This window comes from Fukomys damarensis, unplaced genomic scaffold, assembly GCF_012274545.1.
Source record: "Fukomys damarensis isolate Sample0158 unplaced genomic scaffold, DMR_v1.0_HiC HiC_scaffold_16, whole genome shotgun sequence".
Lineage (NCBI taxonomy): Eukaryota > Metazoa > Chordata > Mammalia > Rodentia > Bathyergidae > Fukomys > Fukomys damarensis.
Window position 1 is genome coordinate 111,781,358 of NW_022900928.1, and position 22,067 is coordinate 111,803,424.

General features: G+C 34.7%; 1 protein-coding gene across 1 annotated transcript in view; it reads right to left on the reverse strand.

The window, feature by feature from the left end:
- Erbb4 (erb-b2 receptor tyrosine kinase 4) overlaps positions 1-22,067 on the reverse strand; it is a 689,271-nt gene that overhangs the window by 256,283 nt on the left and 410,921 nt on the right. Inside the window, exons 12-14 of the mRNA XM_033764601.1 lie at positions 14,119-14,251; positions 8,094-8,187; positions 899-1,053 (exon numbers count right to left, since the gene is read on the reverse strand). Of these exons, the coding sequence (XP_033620492.1) occupies positions 899-1,053; positions 8,094-8,187; positions 14,119-14,251 (382 nt within the window). The remainder of the gene's footprint in view (positions 1-898; positions 1,054-8,093; positions 8,188-14,118; positions 14,252-22,067) is intronic.

A 22,067-nucleotide genomic window follows, 5' to 3' on the forward strand; every position in this document is an offset into this window, starting at 1 on the left:
GTGTGTGTGTGTGTGTGTGTGTGTGTGTGTGTGTGTGCCTGTGTACATGCAAGCAGACACTCCAAATGGAGAAAAAGCTTTGTGGACAGAAGGAGAACAGAATATGTGAAACCCTTTGGAGAAAAAAAAAAGAATAATCTATACTAAGATCAGTTTTATTTCTTTAAATAAATAGTTCTTGGAATTTGCTAAATAAGTAATGTTGTTTCTTTTAAATTCAGTGTTTTTGTTCTTTGTGTCTTTGTTATTTAACTCATCAATATAGTAGGTAATCTAATTAGTATACATTGCATAACACATCCTTTTGAAAGATAGAAAAATGTGTACCAATCATTTAATGGTCCTATTACAGTTAAATAAATTCTATGTTTGAGAAAAACATGCAAAAATTACTTTAAAAATGTATTATTTTATGAATATACGAATCACTAAGTTCTTCCTTTTTTCCCCGTCATCATGATATTCACTCATATTTTGTTGAAATAATCCAATATAATACACATCAAAGAGAGATATCCTTACTTTAAGATGACTGTGACAAGAAAGAAATAGAAAACCTGATATTTAATATCACAAACCTCAAAAATTCAATTACTTTGTCTGAATTGATAATAAAAATTCGGAAGTATTTCTATACTGAATCCAAAGTACACTTGACATTAGTTTTATGAAGATGTCAATAGAATGGTTATAGGTAAATGGTAAATAGAAATATTTCAGAAAGTAAAATGTTGATTCTCGTAAATTTCCCTTAAAACCAACATATGAAATTTAAAAATGACTAGAGTTTTGTGAGAATATTCTGAATGCAGGGGACAGTACCAGAGATGAAAACACTGTGCACCTGTTGACTGGCAACACACCCAAAGCTGAGCTCTCGACCCACAAGGACGCTTACCCTTGGGTGCAGTTTGGGTGGCAGGGACGGCACTCGTGATCCTGATCCGCGTACTTGAAAATGAAACTGTTTGCCCCCTGTAAGCCATCTGGACACTTTTCCACACAGTTTGGGCCATCCTTAAAATGAGAGCACTTTGTGCAGTTGTCAGGTCCCTGAAATGTGAAAAAGAAAATTAAGGAAAAAAAACCTGAATTTATTTTCCTCTGAAAGTATTCATGTGTTGAGTTACTGAGACTTCGGTGAGTGGCAAAGAAATTGTCCTCTAGGGAGAACTCTTTCAGCAATAAAAATGTAGAGATAATTACTGTAGTAAAACTAAGAGCCCTGACATTAAGTTTTGAAGCCCTGGGTGCATGGGAAATAATGCTCTTGCAATGATTTCCCTTTTGAAATCAGCAGTTCCCGGCTCATCTGATTTCCATATCATGCCTCTAGCATGACTTAATCTGGTAAGCAGAATTTTTCAATGACTTTATCAAAGGAGCTCAGTATCATCTTGTTATTCATTCCTGGTGATAGGATAGTATAACAATATTTAGTATTAACATTATTTAAGGGGAGGTGCTTCATCACCATCATTGGGAATAAACAGTTGATGAAAAATTGATGCAACAGAGATTAGACAACATTATATTTTATGTGAGTGGGGTGTGAATTTTACTTGGGTTATACAGTGGCTTTTGCTGAAAAATAGATTTTTAAATTTAGCAGGATGAATTGTCAGGAATTAGGCAGTTTTGGAATACGAAAGCAATTTCTGGGTAATTCTTCAAGAATATGCCAAACATCATATTATGCCTATTTATATGAATTTGAGTAAGATAGAATATTTTCCTGGTGATAGGATAGTATAACAATATTTAGTATTAACATTATTTAAGGGGAGGTGCTTCATCACCATCATTGGGAATAAACAGTTGATGAAAAATTGATGCAACAGAGATTAGACAACATTATATTTTATGTGAGTGGGGTGTGAATTTTACTTGGGTTATACAGTGGCTTTTGCTGAAAAATAGATTTTTAAATTTAGCAGGATGAATTGTCAGGAATTAGGCAGTTTTGGAATACGAAAGCAATTTCTGGGTAATTCTTCAAGAATATGCCAAACATCATATTATGCCTATTTATATGAATTTGAGTAAGCCATAGAATATTACCAAGAGACATATAAATGCACATTCTGAAAAGAAAACAAAAATTCTAGAATAATGAGTCTAAAGGAGAAACTTATCAAAGGATGAAGATGTCATAAATACGATCATGATCAATTTAAATGTAATTAACTCATTATATATATTTATAATAAACATTTTAATATACATAAAGTTAACAATAATAATATAAAGATTTATTTAAAAGCCCCAACATTAATCTTTTAAAACTAATGTGAAATACCTAAGAATTTTGCAAAATAAAAATTGTACCTGGTTCAATGGTTAGTAAGTACCTAAGAAATGATAATATATCCTCGGATCAAAAAAAAAGGAGGATATTTGATCCAAATGCTAGCTTACTTAAGAAGGCCTCGTATTTTCATACATTCACCTATTTTTAAATATTACTTTCTATAATTCTTTTGGACACCACATTGTCTCATGATTTTAAGACCACAGAAACTCTTTGGTCACTCCGCCCTGGAACTTCTTCCTCTGATAGGATTTCCCATCATCCATTTAGTTCTACAGAGTTTATCGATTTTACAAGATCCCACTGAAGACAACTGAGATAAATGGCATATAATATGAAGAGTATATTAGATATATAATAAGTATATTAGGTTTTCTATAAAAACATTGAATTTGGGAGCTAGGTGTTAACACAACGTGCAGACCATGAGCTCAATGTTAGTTCTTAGGAGAGGTATCTATTCCTACACAGTGCTAACCTAAAATCAGCCAGAAGTTCCAAGTTGGTAATATCCAGCACCAGGAAAGCAAGACACACACTATTGCAAAATAAGAAAATGGAAGCTGCTGATTAAGAATAGTGGTGTAAAGAAGAAAAGGAAATAAAGAGGCTAAAAAATCCTGAGACTGTTTGAAGTATAATCACCCAGCTGTTTATTTTACTATTCTGATGCAAGGTGTAGCACTAAAAAATTTAAAAATTAGCCTATGAAATTGAATCCCTACTGTATCTGAAGAGTTCACGAATAGCATCTTTATTTTTCTCGCCCAAAAGAATACTTCACATGCTTCCAATTCTAACACCTGGGTACTTAGGCACATTATACCATCGATTTCACAAAATCATTTACTGTGCAAGTGTGTTCAGTGGCATGTCTCATTGTACAAGACAAGAGATAGGCTTCTGCAGAGCACACAAGTAAACTTACTACGAGTAAATTAGTCAGAGTCTGAATTAGGAATTATTTTTCTATTACATTCTTGTGATGTAAAAAATTTCCAGACAAATTTATAAAATGTAAAAAGTCCATGAAACCAAGCATATTTAAATTTAGTTATATTTTATTATAAGTTATTTTTATTTTTCTTGATTTTTAAATAACGACACAAAGTTAAATATCTTAACCCTAACCCTGAAAGACATCTAGACATATTTCTAAATAAAGGAAATGTATCAATTTCCCATTTCATTTCCATAAAAGACACTTAAAAATTTGTATGTGTCCAAGCTTTACTCTTTCATTAGCTATTCCCAAAGTGTTTAAGAAGGTAGCAGCAGCAACGCTATGATCAATGTATTCACAGAAAATGAAGGTGAAACTGGGCATCCTGGCATTATGCCCATAACATCCCTCTAGGAGGCTGATACAGAGAATCACTAGTTCAAGTCCATCCTCGACAACTTCGTGACTTCGCAAGATTCTATCTCAAAGTAAAAAGCAAAAGCAAACTGGAAGGTGGCTCAGTGCAAAGGCTCAGCAAAGGTTCAATACCCAGCACTGAAAAAGAAAGCGAGGAAGCAAGGAAGTAACAATGCAAGAAAGAAAGAAGGAAGGAAGCAAGGGAGGGAGGAAGGGAGGGAGGAAAGAAGGAAGAAAAGAAAGAAGGAAGGAAGGAAGGAAGGAAAGAAAGAGAGAAAGAGAAAAAAAAAGAGAGTGCCATGAATTCAGTAAATCCTGAAATACTAGGACCTCACAGGGAGAAGGGAACTGAAATATTTCCAAGAACTTCAGTGTATCCTACACAAAAGGGGCGTAAACATCTTTTTCTGTGAGCTACTGCAGTAAGAGGGTTATTTGTTATATTAATAAAAGCTATTCCCCTGACTATTTTGGCCTGTGTGAAAGTCTATTTTAAAAATCAGTACCTGTCCCCCATCTCTTCTCTAGAATTTCTCCTTTTGTAGCATATATATTTGATTCTAGCAATTTTGATTTCCCTTACTTATCTTTCCTCTCACATTCCTTTCTTTACTTTTTCCAATAATACTGTACAGGAATAAGTAACACAGAATGGATAAAAATGTAAAACTAAAACAATTCAATTAAATTGAAAGAACCAAGCACAGATCAAGATAAAAATGAAAAGGACTTCTTTTATTTCAAATGTAGTTCTCTCAAGATTATTCTAGACTTCTGTCATATTTAAATAGAATAATATCATTCCTTTTGACATGTAGCTATCACATTCCCACAAAATACTTGATTTTTATCACACTAAAGACACTAGTACTTAGGAGATCAAAGTGAAATTGTAACTGTGAGAAACTCAGAGTCAGAATTTCTATGGTCTAACTATAGCTCCATATTCTACTGATTGGTTTGCACTCATTTTCTAATCATTATACATTCAATGTCTTTATATTTTAAATGGGGAAAATTATAGAATGTTTCAGAGTTAACTACTTGGTAAGCATAAATAGGCAGCAGTTATTAAGAATAGAGAAAAATTGACGGGTTAAAGAAACATGACTTAACAAACCGTAACAACAGGAAAGGGATTTCCAATTAGTTTGACTTCTTCCTGTTTCCTCACAATGTCATTCTCCCAGAGAAGCTTCCAGAAACTCTTGGGTATTCTAAATGATACATACCTCTGATTTGGCATACTACACCATCGCTGTCCCAATTGAGATAATCAACATGTGGACCCAGAAAAAAGCAAAAATCTTTTTCTAAAAGCTGTAAGCAAGCAACCCCCTAGTGAGATCAAAATTTGGGCCATTTTTTGAGCTCAGTCCTTGCAGCTTTTCTCAAAGATATTGAGTTCTGACCTGTTTAGCATTTCAAGGCTCACTGATCATTTATTTAGGCTTCCTTGATTGTGCGCTCTTAGTTTCCACAGATGCCCAATCTAGCTTTACTGAACTTTTCATCCTTTTGACTCACTGCCTTCTCTAACTTCTGGGCATATTAATCTACAGTTTTAGTGCTGGTAGTAATCTTTTTTACTTAGACTAACCACTGCTGCCTTTATAGAACAAAAATGTGTCCATCATAACCTTATTTTTCACTCCCTCTTAATTATCAAACATTTTGAAAATTGCCAGAGCATTAACTTTTAGTTTTTTAATGTTTATTTTGTATACACTGTCCCAATTCCTTTGAGGATTAAATTAATAAACAAATCAACTGTAAAAAACATACAAATTAATTCTGTTAAACTGCTTATTGGGTTATTAAGGAGTGTTATTTTGTACAAGAAGCAGCAGGAGGAATGGAAAGAGTATGTGACAGACAGCAAGTACCCTAAGACTGGATGTTGGATTATGGTCTCATAGACAATGAACAATTCATCTTGTAATTCCTGAATTTTTTTGATTATCCTAGCAATAAGAGAAAAACAATGGAAGACAGTGAAAGAAAATGTATATGAAGATAAAGTTAAGAACTAGCTCACAAAAAACAAATTGTGTTAAATCATGAGTATGATTTATGATGATCATAATAATTTTTATTTTAGTAGGTAAAGGGATCATTGAACATTTTCATTTATGAAAACCAGTATAGTTGTATTGAAGAGGTGTTACTGAGGTCTTTTCTAGATAATGTTAAATTATCATACAATGGATGTTCCTCGTGAAATTACTCTGGAGAAAAAAAGATATTAATACTTTAAAATTAGTCATAAACAGATTATTTTTATGAATAGATGCTTAATTGAGCTAAAAGTATTGACATTTAGGAATATTTCACTTTCTTGAAAAGTAGTAATTGCAAGGAAGGTCAAAATACCAAAGAATTCATTTTCAATATACAGAATGGAATAGATAAAGAAAAGACTAATTTGAAAAAATAGGCTGTGTAACGAAAGCCTCTGTGGTGAGTTTTGGTCAAGATTTTCAAACACTAGTTTTTTTTCTGTTGATATAAAAAAACTCAGCAACAGATAAACTAACGAAGCCTAACTGAAAGTAGGTGTTGAAAATATTGGTGAGTAAAAGCTTAAGAGTGGTCTGTTCAATGCAAGGGAAAAGGAAAGAAAAATTTTATGTGTCAAGAAAAAATAAGGTAGGCAACAGTAATAAGAAATAAATAGGAAATATTAGTATAGAGTAGTAGTACCCATAAAAATTCACCAATTAAATTTTAAGAGAGGGTGGGGTTTTAGCTCAGTGGCATTGCTCCTACTTTGCAAGCTTAAGGTCCTAAGTCCAAATGCCGATACCAAGGGAAAAAAAGTTAAACAGGTTTTGGCAATTGCTCCAATTTTTTTTTTAAATAACATTTTTATAAACCTATGCCCAGTATACACTGACTAAATTTAGAGACATAATTCTCAGCTTTGTTCAAAGATGGTCGAATTCTTGATTCTATTTCTTATTTATTTTCAAAGTTTCAGACTCTCTGGAAGAGATACTTCACATTCTGTGACACTAAGATGTTACCTAATGTATTATTTTCGCAAGAACTTATATTGCTGTTTCAATTTGCTCTTACAACCAATTACAAAATGTATTTCTTTGTACATGAGAGTGGTCTTTATCAATCCACCTTTCTCATACTTCAGATAATTGTACTATCTGTTGCTATTTATAAGGAAGAAAGAGAAAATCTACATGTGCCCTATGTACTTACTGGGGATCATCACGCATTAAACTGCCTTTAGACTTTGATTCGTTGGAGCAAATACCATTATTTCTTTTCCTTGGGGGTCTGATTTTCGATAATCATCCTATGGTAGTTAAAATGTTCCAAGTTTCCACATCTTTTTTTTTTTTTTTTTTTTTTTTTTTTTAGATGAATGTCCAGAACAGTTCTGTGGAGCCTAACAGAAGTTTGGAGAGCTCAACATTTTTCTCTGAGCTAATTAACTGATGAATAAGCCATCTGGTATATAAATTAATAGAATTTCTATTTTTAAAAGAATTCTTATGGTGTAATGTTGAGTACCTGCCTATACCCAAATATTCATCCCCACATTATCTATTGCAAAATGGTGCAGGAACGGACAAATTTAGAAGTTTTTCTAAAGAAGCATGAATATGATATTGTGGAAAAACAAAATGATATTGATCTTATTATTCAGGAAAAGCTCAGATGATGGAATCCAAAGAGAGGCCTACACAACATGTATGGTTTTTCTCTCAAAGGAAAATTTCAAATTATACAAGTGGCAACTTATCTATGAAGGCTTTCTTGATCCTACTGGTTCTTCATGGATTTTCAATTCTTTTATCCGCCACAATATTATATTGCTTCAGATTGTAGCTTCTTCTTTCTTTCTACTCTCCTGCACACTTCCCTAATAGGAACTGGTTAAATGCAGGTAAGAATGTGTTTTCATTTTCCTAAAATACAACATGAACTTTCACATTTGCGTATTTCCAAATGTTTCCTTTTTTCCAAATCCTTCAAAGCATAGATCAAGCACTATTTCCCTGTCCCTTTCTTTCTTGTCTCCATCATCGTCTACCTAACAAAGATAGAGTTAGTTTCTCCTTCATTTCCCTTCTTATAACAATTTACACACATTTATTAAACTTCAACCTAATTAATTTTACATCTTTCTTTTCAACGATGTGTTGTCACCCAAGACAACTTCACGTTTAATACTTCTGTATAAATATATTCTTTGGGAAATAAATATTTGTGACTGTGAATTTTCAAATATTCTATCTCAACTACTAAACCGCAAGCCTCTCCAGGTAAGAGCAGTCAATGTGCTTCCCAGTAGCACCCTATACACACCTGCTGAATGGATGAGTACATAATAAGAAGGTGGTATGACAGCATCACGTGGGAGACTGAATAAGGGGGCACCCACAGAAGGTCCTCGCTTACCGGTCCATGGCACGTGAGGAGGCCCTCTTCCATCTTCTCACACTGGGCGTCACACTCCACACAGAGAGAGCCATTCTCAAATTCCCGAAGTTCACTGTGAAAATACAGCTGCGTGAGGTGGCGAAAGCAAACACGCTGTCAACTTAACAAGCGAAGCAACATCTGCTGAAAGTCGCATTAGCAGAGCAAATTCTCGAGTTTGTTTCGTCATGCTCCAAGAGCATCAGAAACATTTCCCTGTCCATTAAGGAGTAAGTTTTCCATTAGGAGACAAGATAAACGGCAGCCAGATGGCTCTCCTCGCCCTCCACTGGAATCAACGACAGACTCATTCCAGAAACCTCTTTCCTGTGAGATATTCTGGCCCTCTTTTTTTTTTTTTTTTTTTTTTTTTTTTTTTTAAAGCAAAAACATAAGTGTGACTCTTCTGATGGTACAGCAGAATCATTTTACCTTTTGGATAAGGCTGTGTATATTTGTCTGTACATAAGATTTTACTGTTTGCTGAAGCTTTAATTTCTAAACTCTGAAACTACAACTGTATTTTCCTTGTTGCTAAGCTACATGAATGTTCCCTGTCCTTGTCCTTCAAATCCCAAGTCTCTTCAATTTATTTTTGGTGGAACTTCAAAACACACTTTGATTTCTTTTCTTCTTTTAAAATATCTGCCTTGGAGAATTAGAGAAAATATCTTTTTATGGTAGATTTTATTTTCTTATATTATTGATTGAGTATCATAACACTTCTTCAGCTTAAATTCTTTTTGAAGTAATTCTATATGTTATAACCCCCCCCCAAAAAAAAACAAAAGAAAAAAAGATGTCTACATCCTAAAACTGTCCAATTAAAATTTCCCGGCATGATGGTAATTTCTTCCCATACCCTTACATTTTTCTGTCTGTGCATTACAATGTTATCAGCATCAAAAGTTTTTAGCCAAAGTCTACTATAATTTTTTAATTTCAATAACTGGATATAAATCATCTACCTTATATTTAAGCCACTTCATTTTCACTAATAGACAAGAGGATGGAGTACTGTGTAAAGACAATGTAAAATATCATCTAGGAATCATTAACAAAATTTGACTATTTATAATTTTAATTAATCTATTATTTTTGTCTTTGTATTCTGCACTGTCTTTCCAAATCAATAATATTACAAATAAAGCAATTATTGATTAATTACATATTTGATTTTAGATTGCAGAGTTTATTTTTTTCTCATTTGAAGACAAAATACCTTAATTAGGATGAAAGATCAAAAGCTAATCTATGTTTTCTATTGGTTAAATTGAGGCTATACTTATTCCAAGGGAAAATAATTAAGTTTAGCTTTCAAACCAAATAGCATAAATGTAAGAGTAACATATTTAGTTGCATGACTTTTGCATTTTTAAAGTGAGCTATAGCTGTTAGAGATCAAAGCTTTTATGAATTTTCCTGTTTAAAATCTTAACTAGAAAAAACAGGCTTTCCTCTGTATGCCACATTGACACGAGTGATATAAACTACTCTATGTCATGCCTCAGAATATAAAGGTCACCATGACCTGGCATGAGCATAGTGCAGTTGTAAAGAGAATCAAACACAATGATTTTAATCAAATTTTACGACAGCAGTCTATGATCTTTACCTAATTACTGGCTTTTGTGTGTAGTTTCTTGGGCCGTGAAAGAGTTATACTACCAAAAAAAGGCCATAATATTTTGTTCCTAAAATTATTCTTTTCTTACTCTTGCTTCAAAACCCATTCTTCCATCCATGCAGTGGAGGAGTAAATGCATACCATGAAAACATGGATAGCACGTGTTGCCTTCCAGATTTCTGATTATGTAGCTTCTGGCTCTCTTCCTTTCTACTTTCATAAAAGTTCCTTCTTGCTGCCCTTCTTAAATCGATCTCTTGCCCTTTATTCTCAGTTTCCATCATTGCCCTTTCTTCTTTCTCTGTCCTCCAATGACATACTGCAAATTTGTCAGAGTTCTTCTTTCCTTTAAATCTGATCTAACAAATTACATTCTTTTGAGCCTCAGCTTTGCATACAGAGTTTTGTTCTTTTCTTTTCTTTTTTTTTAATGCTGTGGTACACAGAGTAGATTACCCAATCCTATAACCAAGAGTGAATACTGCGGCATATAGTATTCCCCAAATTTAAATTCTATCATCAACACATATTTCTATACCTAAAGTATTCTAACATCTCTGAGCCTTAGTTTTCTAAATATCCCCAATAAAAGGGGAAAATAATGTTGCATTGAGAGGTTGTGAATCTTAAATATGAAAATGACTATAAAGATTTTACACCAGGGGGCCAGGGATTTAGCTCAGTGGCACTGTGCCTGCCTTGCAAAAAGATTTTAAACTGGGATACTCTTTTATGTTTCTGTGCTGATCTTAACTTTTCAGAAGAGTTGCCAGGTAGAAAAAGTTTTAAAGTTTCATTGCAATTATCTTTCTCTTCATTTTGATTGATTATGCATCCAAGTCAAGACTTTCTAAAGCACAGTGAATTATATGATCGGGATTTGAATTATAATCAGACAGAAATTGATTAAATTTTTCTCCTTCAAGAAGTCCTATTTTGGGGATTTTTTTCTTTTCTAGTTTCCAGATAGAAAGATAGATGGATATGATAGATAAGACTCTCTTAATTTTGTTAAATGTGTTTTTGAATTTGACTATTTTCAGCAGTTCTCAAGATAACCGTTTTAGTTAAATATTTAATTGGCTGCAATTAATAGACAAAATGGAAATAATGATAATATTCATGGCAGGAACTTTTACAAGCACTTATTCCACACTTTCTCATTTGATAATCACAAGTATCCTATAAATGTGTCACTCTTATCATTCCCGCTTTTTACGTAGGAAACCACATGTAACTGTACTTCTTGCTGCTCAGGAAACTGAGGGAACAGGGTCAGCGAAGCCAAAGTGTTCAAGGCCAGCAAGGGTCACATAGCCAGATCTCATCTCAAGAACAAAAGAAAAGGAAAAAAAAAGAAGAAACGAAAAGAAACCCAGGTTTAGAATGATTATAGTTTTGTTAAAGTTTGGACATAAAAAATGAAGTCAAGGTCAGTTTTCCTCAAAGTTCACCTTAGCCAACCAGTTTTGAAAGGAACTAGATTGTAGCACAAGATGGGAGGTGAGAATTCATCACTGGCCAAGCAAGAAGTGAATCCAACATCTACATTTACAGGATATTTACATTTATTATCTTTCAAGATAACACTATGGTCATGATTTCTTAGGGCACCATTACTACTCCACTGTGCTCATTAAACATTTAAAAATTTAATAGATTTGATTAACTGATGTAAATGGAAAAAATGCTTAATAACAAAATATAGTGTAGTAACAAGTGTTTATTTAGGAAACCTGTCTTTTTCTTTTGGTTTACTTTTACTGTTTTGTAGAAATGTGACAAAGCACAGTATATACATCCACATATTTATGTTTCATATTTCTGACAACATTGACACTGAAATATTTAGAAAAAATGACATTCTGAAAAATAAAGGGAAGAAAATCTGAGGTCCTGAGTTCTTGTGCTGGCTTGATTTTTTTTTAGTGCTGTGATATTAACCAAAATTTAATCACATTATATTTATAAGATGTTAATGTTAGATAAAACAATTTCGGAAATCTCTTCCTTCTTTAGAACTACAGATACATATTTGAGGAACTTTAAATTCTTTAATTTTATTAGTGCTTCTTTGTAGTTCATAATGTTTACAGTCCTCTGGGGAGTGCTTACATGTACTTGCTAAAGCTTTTTTTTTTATCCCCTTCTTCCCTTCTCCTGCATCCATCTCTCCTCCTCCAATTCCTCTGTTCCATTTTGTATTCTTGCTGATACCATTAATCATAGCTCATGCTATGGCATATAATGCTTACATTTACTGAAGTTATTAGCTTCCTGTACATGGCATATTTTTAGTCCACTTATTTCTCCTCCCCTCCTCCTCACTCCTTGCCCTTGTTTCCTTGGACCACTTCCCTACTGCAACAAATCCATCCCCTTGTCCTTTCCTATCATCCTTTATTAATTTTTTGTTTGCATTTTTCCTCACTCAAATGAGAGATACCATAGGGTATTTAAGGTTGTCTGTTTGGTTTATTTCACTCAACATCATATTTTCCTAGATGATCCATTTCCCTAAAATGTCACAAATTTGTCATTCTTTGCAGCTAAATAGTATTCTCTTATACGTAGATACCACAATTTCTTCATCCACCTGTCTGTTGATGAGTAAACAGGCCGCTCCCAGGATTTAGCTATTATGAGTCATGCTGCTGCAAACATTGGTATGCATGTATCACTGCAGTATAATGACTCAAACTCTCTACGGAGGAGGATGTCGAACAGGGCGATAGTTGAGTCATCTGGAATTTCAAATTTAAATTCTTTCAGAAATTTCCATACTGGTTTCTGTAATGGTTGTACCGGTTACCATGCCTACCAACAATGAAGGAGGGTTCCTTTTCACCACAGCCATGCTAGCATTTGTTATTGTTTGACTTCTTATGTTTGCCGTTCTTTCTGGAGTAAGATGGAATCTTTGTTTTAATTTACCTTTCTCTAATGGCCACAGATGTTGAAAAAGTTTTTGTATACTTATTGATCATTTGTATTTCTTCTTCTGTGAAGTATCTGTTCACTTCTTTAATAAAGTTGTAACATAAGACTTACTTAATGTAACCAAAATGATTGATGGTTTATTTTAATGACATCAATTGCTGCACATGCAAACATATTTAATGTGAGGTTCTTTACATACAGAGAACTTCCTATCATTCTATGAACAATTCCGTGAGACAAGACACATCTGTTTTCTGTTCATTGTTAAAAATACAAGCTTACTATACCATATAAAATTATAAGCTGAAATATTCCTGAAAATGGTTAAGTCCTTACTTAAAAATCATCTTTATATTTAACCTTTAATTTTAATTTTTCCCTTAAATTTCATGAAGGAAATTCATTTTGGTCATCTTTTAAAGAAGATATGTACCAGCATGATTACTATAAATAATTTACTACAAATTAACATAAATAAATTACTATAAACTAGTAGAAATAGACTTTTTCCTTCTAATACAAAATGCAAAGCTGCAGTGCTATTGGGGATTATGGAAATAGATGTTAAAATGAGACAAGTATTGAGGCACAAGAAGAAATAAAATGAAAAGCTCTAAAGCTATATTTTCCAAAAATGGCTCAAAATGCTTTCAGTTTATCAATATGAGAAAACTTGACTTGGGGAAACTCCTAAAAATGCATTGCCTCCCTAATAAAAGGCAACTGTGGTGCATAAAGTGGCTTTAGGAGTATACAAAATGCCATGCAGTGAGGTGCATACCAGGTTTTATTACTGGCAATATGATTATTGCAGTACCAGAGGGAATTTAAAACACTTGACTTAAAATATTGCTCAAGCGATCTAGAAAGTGGTAGAACACCTTTAAAAACCTCTTCAAATAGAAACTATAGACATAGTTTCCTAGTCTGAACAACTGTCAAAGACAGAAACATGGACCTTTCCTACAACACAAACAGATACACAGCCTGAGTGGAAAGAAGGAAAAGTGAGTGCTTTAACTGTAGATGAAAAGCACGAGGAGGAAAAATCCCACCAGATGATTATGACCTCCAGAAGGGAAGAGTACTTAAAACAGCCTTCCACATAAGGAAAATTGGAACATGTATTTTAACATTTTGCTAAAGTATAAATTGCTATCATTTCCCAAGAATTATCTAAGAAAAAAATTTTAAATGTACATAATGGGCTTTACGTATGAAATCATTCAATTTATATGTGGACTAATTTAAAACAAATTATTTCCCCTGAAAACAATTCTATAGGTTATATCTTTATGCAATAGGAGTTTTCCTAGAATATCTTGACCTGCATGTGCATTCTGAAATCTTGCTCATTCTTTTTTACCGTTTTAAAAATCTGAGCTCCTCCATGCCTCTCAGCTCATGAGGTAATGGTGGCCTCATGTGATGCCTTACCCATCATAGAGGTTACAAGACTCTATGCAGATCCTTCCTCTGCTGAAGCGGCGGCAGGACAGGCACTGGTCTGGCCCAGGTCCCCAACAGCCATCGCTAGAACACAGCTGGTTACACACCATTCCTTCTGCAGCTGCAAAACACACCAAAAGCAGGGGAAAGATACATGTCAGAACTTACACTTTTCAAAGGGAAGCTAAACAACTTTACACTTGTTTGAAAGAGATCTGTGCCAAACACCTTTGGTTGTCTCTCCAGTTACCATGTCCCAACCACCTCCAACGTCCTCCATGTTACAGAGCTCTATTTACTAAGTATGTACTTAATGTTGCATTTCTCATAATGCTGAACAAAATCAAATTGTCAATAAGGAAACTATACTGAGGAGAGGTGATTGAATTAAGCTTCCAAGATAAGAACCAATCCATACCTTTCCTAAGCCAACACTTTGTTCCATTAATAAAAATACCAGACTTTGGATTCATTTGCATTTGAGAGCTTCGTAAGGAAATAGAAGAAATGATTCTATCATTAAGCAAAGAAAAATCATAAGGGAAGATTAAAATTGAAGAAAATATATAGAAGGTAGGAAGGAGATTAGAAAAACAATGTAAGGTTTTGCAGGACTCTGCTGCAGACTGAGTAAAACTACTTGGGTATCAGTCAGGTTGGCACATGGAAGGAAATGCATCGAAGAAGGGTCCACCACTTGCAGGGGTCAGTTATTAGGAAGTACAGCACAGAGCTTGAAGTAGTGACAATGGCCTTTAGCCTTATTTCTGTTTTGTTTTGATGTGAAAATAGCTAAGTAAATTTTGAGAACATTTTATTTTTTATTTATTTCCCTCATTGAGTTTATTGGTACATTTTAGGGATACAGTACAGTTACATTCATCATTGGGATCTTGTACCTTTACATGACAGGTCTTGGTTCTCATTTTTTCCTCTTATCCCTGCCATCCCTTCACCCCCTCCTCCCTTCCCTATTTACGAATACTTTATTTCCATTTTTTCATTTTCTCATATTTTTTTCTTTTCCCTTATTTCCTTTCCCCTACCCTTCCCACTTTCCCTACACCTTTAGCCCTATTCTTCCTATTTCACATGGTCAATTATCTCTTTAGGATCTTATGTACTCTTACAGTTTTTCACACCAGAGAAACTATTCAGTATTTACACATGTGTGACTTATTTATTTCACTTGGGAATATTTCCTCAAAATGTATCCATTTTCCTATGAATGAATCTAATTTCTCATTCTTTATGGCTGAGTAGTATTCCATTTTATAGAAAAACCACATCTTCTTTATCCAGTCTCCAACTGATGGGCAAATGAGCTGTTTCCAAGTTTTAGCTATTACAAACTGTGCTGCTATAAACATAGTGTGCATATATCACTGTGATACGATTCTTTTAGTTCTTTTGGAAAGATACCCAGCAGAGGGATGGCTGGATCAAATGGAACCTTCAGTCCAAGCTCTTTAAGGTGTCTCCATATTGATTTCCATAGTGGTTGCACCAGTCTCTACTCCCACCTACAGTTGCCAATTAGGTTCACCATTTCTGTTATCCTCTCCCCTCAATGACACTTATTTATTATATCACTATTTATGTTATATCACACAATTTTATTAAAGGGATGTAGATATAGATGTTGAATAACAAGTGTCAGTAAAGACTTCAATTTTACTCCAGTATCTGCTACTATTATTCAAGGCTTCTGAAATACAATTGCATGTACGTGGTGTTTATGAAATGTTAAGAATTCTCAAAAAAGCAGGAACATTTAAAATCTCATTTGTCACCCCTTAATCACTAGTTTTATTTTAAAGAATGTGGGATTTTATGGCAAGGGCACCTGCGAGCTAGCCTGGGACAGCGCTGGGCATGTCAATGTAATGTAATCAGAGAGAACTTCCGCAAAACCTGTGAAAATATGTTTACTTCACACACACTTTGGTGGGTTACCTGTCTACATCTGGATACCCACTACTTTTAAAACAGTTTAGAATACTTTATATACTCTACTCAATTATATAATTTTACCTGTCTGATTAGAAAATCTTCCTTCTAATCTGTAGCCTGGATGTTTATCCTTTAATAGGAAATGTAGCAGAGAAAATGTTTTAATTTTTTTCTGGTACCGGGGATTGAACTCCGGTCCTTAATTGAACTCAGGCCACCGAACCACTGAGCTAAATCCCCGGACCTTAAAATGTTTTAATTTTGATGAAACAAAATGTATTAATTTTCCCTTTATGAACTGTACTTTTGACATCATGTCTCAGTTTTCTTCACTTATCCTCTGATTCCAAATAATCTCTTAATCAAATTTATTTATTTTCATTGTGCTGAGGTACTTAGATACTCATGCATGCTAGACAAGCACTCTGTGATTTAGCTATACCCCAGTACCTTCTAATTTTATAAATAACAATTTTATAGCTTTACACTTTACATTTAAACTTAGGGCTGTTTCAGTCAAAGTTTACATAAGGTGTCAAAATTATATTAAGATACAATTTTGGACTATGGATATTTATTTGTTCCAGTGCCATTTATTTTATGTTATTTATTTTATTTTAAGACAAATGCCTCCTTATATAGTCCAGGCTGGCCTTGAACTTACTACGTAGCACAAGCTGGCCTGGAACTCACAGTGATTCTCCTGTCTCAGCCTCCTGAGTGCTTAGGATTACAAGCATGCAGCATTATATGCTCCAGCACCATTTGCTCTGAAAGCTATGTTTCTTCCATTGAATTGTTTTTACACTATTATCAAAAATCAGTTTGGCATATTGACCCATTGGGGTTATCATATTGGGACTATCAGTTGGGCATATGTGTCAGTTGAGGGTTATTTTAGGATTCTCCATTGGATTTTGTTGGTTGATGTGTTTATCTCTGCACCAGTATCACATGGTCGTACTATAGATATGTAATAAGTTTTAAATTATGTTAACTGAATGTTATCACTTATTTTCTCCCTAAATTTATTTCAGCCAGCTAGCTTGTTTACCATTCAATATGAATTTTATAAAAATCTTGCCTATATCTCAAAAACCTTGCTGTGATTCTGATCCTTATCATGATAAAAATGCACATCAACTTGGAGAGAATTTTTATGATTTCAGCCTTCAGATTCATGAAGACAGTATGCCATGTACAAGATGCGATCCCCAAACACAGTGAATGTTTAAATTCAAACAATTAGTTACAGTGTAATATATATGTATTCATTCCACTTCACCCTGAATACATTCACCCCTTCATTCTTGCCACTGAAGCGGTTCTAAATGTCCTGTCACGAGTGTTTTTAGTTGCACTCCTGTGACAGCCTTGATGCCCTGAATCTATTAAGAACATTACACTCCATGGTCATTTTGACTGTGATGAACAGCCAGAAGTTGCTGTGGTCTCAGTTCCCATTAATAAGGTGGAAGAGCACTACAATGGTTCTACAAGTGGCCTTTCTGCTGGATGAGACTGGCAATAGCACTCGCCCCGTATTTTTCATCTTACTTCCTAAAGACATTCACAGAAGAGGACTTCCAGAACTGCCTCAGAAAGTAGCGAGATCATACTGGATTCACTTATTTTCAGCATTTGTTTGTTTGTTTTTGTAAACTCAATGGAAATGCTATCAGACAACCATGTCCTCTGTGAACAGGGGTAATACACACACACACACACACACACACACACACATATACATATAGATATAGATATAGACATATATATATGTGTGTATATATATATTTTTCTTTTCTCCTTATTATGATTTTTAGAACTTCCTTTGTTTCCCAGACTATTTGGAAAGCATTAAATATTCCATGACTAAGTATACTGGTAGGTATATTACTTTGTTTGCTTGGTTTGGTTTGGTACCAGGGATCAAACTTGGGTCCTTGTGCTTGCAAGGCAGGTGGCAGAACCACTGAGCTAAATCCCTGGCCCAGGTATATTACTTGTGTAGATGACATCTATCAAGTTGAGAAATTTCCTCTCTATTCTTGTTTTTCTAAGATTTAAAAAATAGAAATGAGGGTTAAACTTTTCAAATTATTTTCTGTATCAAAGCATTCGATCATGCAATATTTCCTCCTCAGATTTTCAATGTGGTATATTACATCATTTATTTTCAAGTAATGTACCAGCATTTTACCTTTGACATAAACCCATCTGTATATATAGTTCCCTTTATATATTGATGAATGTTATTTGTTGCTTCTTTATTTAGGAATTTTGCTTCTGCATATATTTTTGAGACACAGATATGTCCTTATTCCTCTTTTACCCTTTTCCTCCTCTTTTTTTTTTCCATTTTTTCCCTTGGTATTCTTTGCTCATATATAGATTCTAATTTAAATCATCATGCAAACTAGGAATGGCCATCAATTTTATAAGTGGGCAGAAACACTGTGGAGTGGTTTTAAATTACTCTTGCCTGGCTCCTTTGTCAAAGGAGGAGGAAAAGTATTGTTCCAAACCCCACTGCTTGGACATCATTGTCATGATGTTGTTGTAGACTGTGCTCACGTGTGTGTGTGTATGGGGGTGTTTGGCCAAAATACAGCAAGGCAACTTTGTCTTGATACACTGTCCCTTTCCTCATTCTTTGGATAACGAGAATAGGTTTCATTGGAGAATTTCTGGTCTGCATTTGTTGTTTTGGACCTGCCAGTTTTTTTACTTCCAAAGCTGAGATCTATGAAGAGGGAAACACAGGACATTTGTCTGTTATCTGCCTTAGGTTCCACATTCCCAAGCCCATTTGTCTCTTTTCTCTACTTTTCATCATCTTATGTTTTTTCTAGAAACTATATCCAGGGTTTTATTATATATCAAAAAAAAATTCAGTGATATCTGTGAGTCAATAATTTTTTAATAATATGAAGTTCAAAGACCTTTTAGGTAAGCATTCAGCCATTTTAAGGTAATTTATCAAGTTTTATGTTCAACTTCACTATATTTATATATAATGGTTATGTAAAATTTTATGTGGGCTATACATTATCACCAGAACAAATCCCTGAGAAGAAAATCCATATAATACGCAGATGACCTGTAAAGACAAGTGCAGTGTAGAGTGTCATGAATCTGGCTCTCTTTATCCATTGCCTGTCTGTTTTACAGAAAATATAACCAATGCCCCAGGCTCTTTGTTGATGAAATTCTGTCTAAGGATTTCAACTACATTCTTCTCTTCATTCTTGAGGAAGTCGACAAACTCACCAGGACCTTCACCACTCCCTATTTCAGGATGTCTCATCAGGTTTTTGGTCTACTTATTTTACCATTTCACATTCTCTTTTTATTTTCAGGTTTGATTATTCTGTCACTCTTGTCTCTTGTGCCTCCCTCTCTCTCCTAGAGTAACTGAACTTTACAGAAAATGGAGGAGAGAATTGCTTGGATTTTCTGCTATATACTTTTACATCTTTTGGGGAGCAAGGTCTTAGGTTCACAAAGACCTACTTCCTTTTCTGCTGCTTATTGCCTCTTTGAGTCTTTATGCATGTGTGTAACATCAAAGAAGTTCTGAATGAAGCAACACTCTCTGCGGAGGGAAAGCAGTGATAAACAGACCATAATAGTTTCTGTCTTCTTCTTTCTAAACCACTAGATGGAGGAAATAAGGACTGGCTGATCATTTTATCTAAAGGGAAAACAAAGAAAGGGTCTTTACACAGCACAAAACAAAAGGTCAGGGAAGCTACTTCTTTGAAATTCTTAAGAGAAGTGTTCTATATCCGCACCAAGAATTCCACAGTCCACAGCCTGCACAGAGTGACAGTTATGTATGAAGATGTGGAGAACTGTTCAATGCCTTCCAGTTCACAAGGCCATCAGAAACCTCTCTAAAGAAACTTTGGCAATGCAGGCAGGTATTAGAAAACCTTTCACTTTGTCTGTGTTTCCTTTGGAAAGCTTCCTTTGGAAGCTGTAAAATAGATTCGTCTTCATCTCATCTGAATTGTACCTGCCTGTTAAAAATTTGGAAAGAGAATAATGTGTTTAGTATTTTGACCTTTATAGAGAATATTGAACTTGTTTCCATTAAAATAGAGACAAGTTTAAAATAATGGATTTTGCTACGTGTATGAAAGTAAATGGATTAGCTTAAAATATTGAAATAGAGTGCCTGTCTACAGTCACAAAGGCAGAAAAAAAAACAAACTCTTTTATTGTAAAGCAAGCTCACCTATGTTATTCACATTACTTCTCAAATAGGGAGGCAGAGGTTTTACTTAGAATGTATTTGGACAGATATCATTAATCTTTTTTAAGGCTGAAAAGTATATTCTAATATAGTAATAACTCAAATAGGCAAAGGTTAAGTCCTTATAGTTTTGTGCACCATGTAGCCTTGAGCAATTATTTACATATTATTTCTCTGCAAAGTGAATAGCGTCTACTTCTCAAGATTGTGATAATATTACTTTTAAGACAGGGTGTGAAAAATTAACCATTAATAAATGTACCCAAGAAAATTTTGAACATATGAAAAGATATTTATGCATTTATTTTCAAAAGCTATTTGTGGAGAAATGACTTCCTTTCTACTAATTGTTCCTAAGAACTGGGGATAATACAGAACCATGAAATAAATTCATGTTCTATTATTTCATGGGACTTAGAGCTATTTGATACAGATAGTAATTATGCACTGGTGTGTAATAACAGTTTTGACAGATGGTAGGACAACATTTTAGAGGGTGCTGAAAGAGTATAGCTGCTGTTGTGTTCACCTAGGAAGAGGTGGCCTAAGGGGAAACCTCAGATGGAGAAACATTTATGCTGGTTCCAGAAAGATAATAGGAACAATTAAAGTAAGGGGGCAGAGAAAATCAGAAAAAATAGGTCCACCTAAGAGATTCTAAGAAAGGAAGGGGATTAGTGCCTTCAGAGAACAGAGTGGATACAGCCAAAGTGGGAAAGTGGCACCTGGTAAGTCAGTGAGGTAGAGCTGCCACGTTCAGGATTCTGCGCATTGTCCAGAGAGCTGTGGAAAACTGAAAGGTTTCTAGGGGGAAAGTCAAGGATCTAATTTGTATTTAAAAAATATCACTGCGACTACTTTGATGAGACTGACTTGAAAACATGTTTGATGTATTGGTGGCAAGGAGATAACGATGTTAATGGAGGAAGCTATTTGACGTCAAGCAGGGAAAATCAGTCGTGCCCCCCACTCACACACACACAGCATGGACAGATGCTGGGAGACCGAGGTGGGGTTCCGTTTGCTTTGTTAGTAATCAGCATCTCTAAGGATGCTTTCCCACAATCCCTGCCAGGGCCAATCATTTTCTTTCATTAAGAAGAGGTTGACCTTAGGAAAGCAGAATCAAGCAAACAGAGAGACTGAGTTCTGGGGGTGGTGTTTAAGAGCTTGGATCCAATAGACTCAATCACTACTCCTTGGACTTCTCACTTCTGCTCTCTTTTTGCCTAAAGTAATTTGAGCTGGGCTTCTATCACTAAGAGAGAATTGAAAAGTTCCCTCTTCTACTGTAATCAATCATCATAAACTCAATTGCTTAGAACAGCAGGAATTCAGCCTTTCATAGTTCTGGAGTTCAGAAATGAGTCCTAAGAAAGGGACTGAATTCAAAGTTACAGGGATCCCTCCTGGACACTCCATGAGACCACCGGCTCCTTCCCTCTCTCAGTGGTCCCTTTGGCATTCCTTGGCTTGTGTGCTTTTCTCAACGAACCTCCGGAGCCACATCACCTTTGCATTATTATCCTGCTGATAAGGCCACATGTGAGTACATCTGTGACTCATCCAAGTAACCTAGCATACGTCTCATCTTCACATCCACTACGTCTACTAAAACTCTTGTTCCTTATAAGGTAACATTCATAGGTTCTAGGGGTTAGGATCCGGCCATGAGGGGACATTTCTCTCTACACGAGTAAGAAAAGTCAAGAAATAGTATACAAAA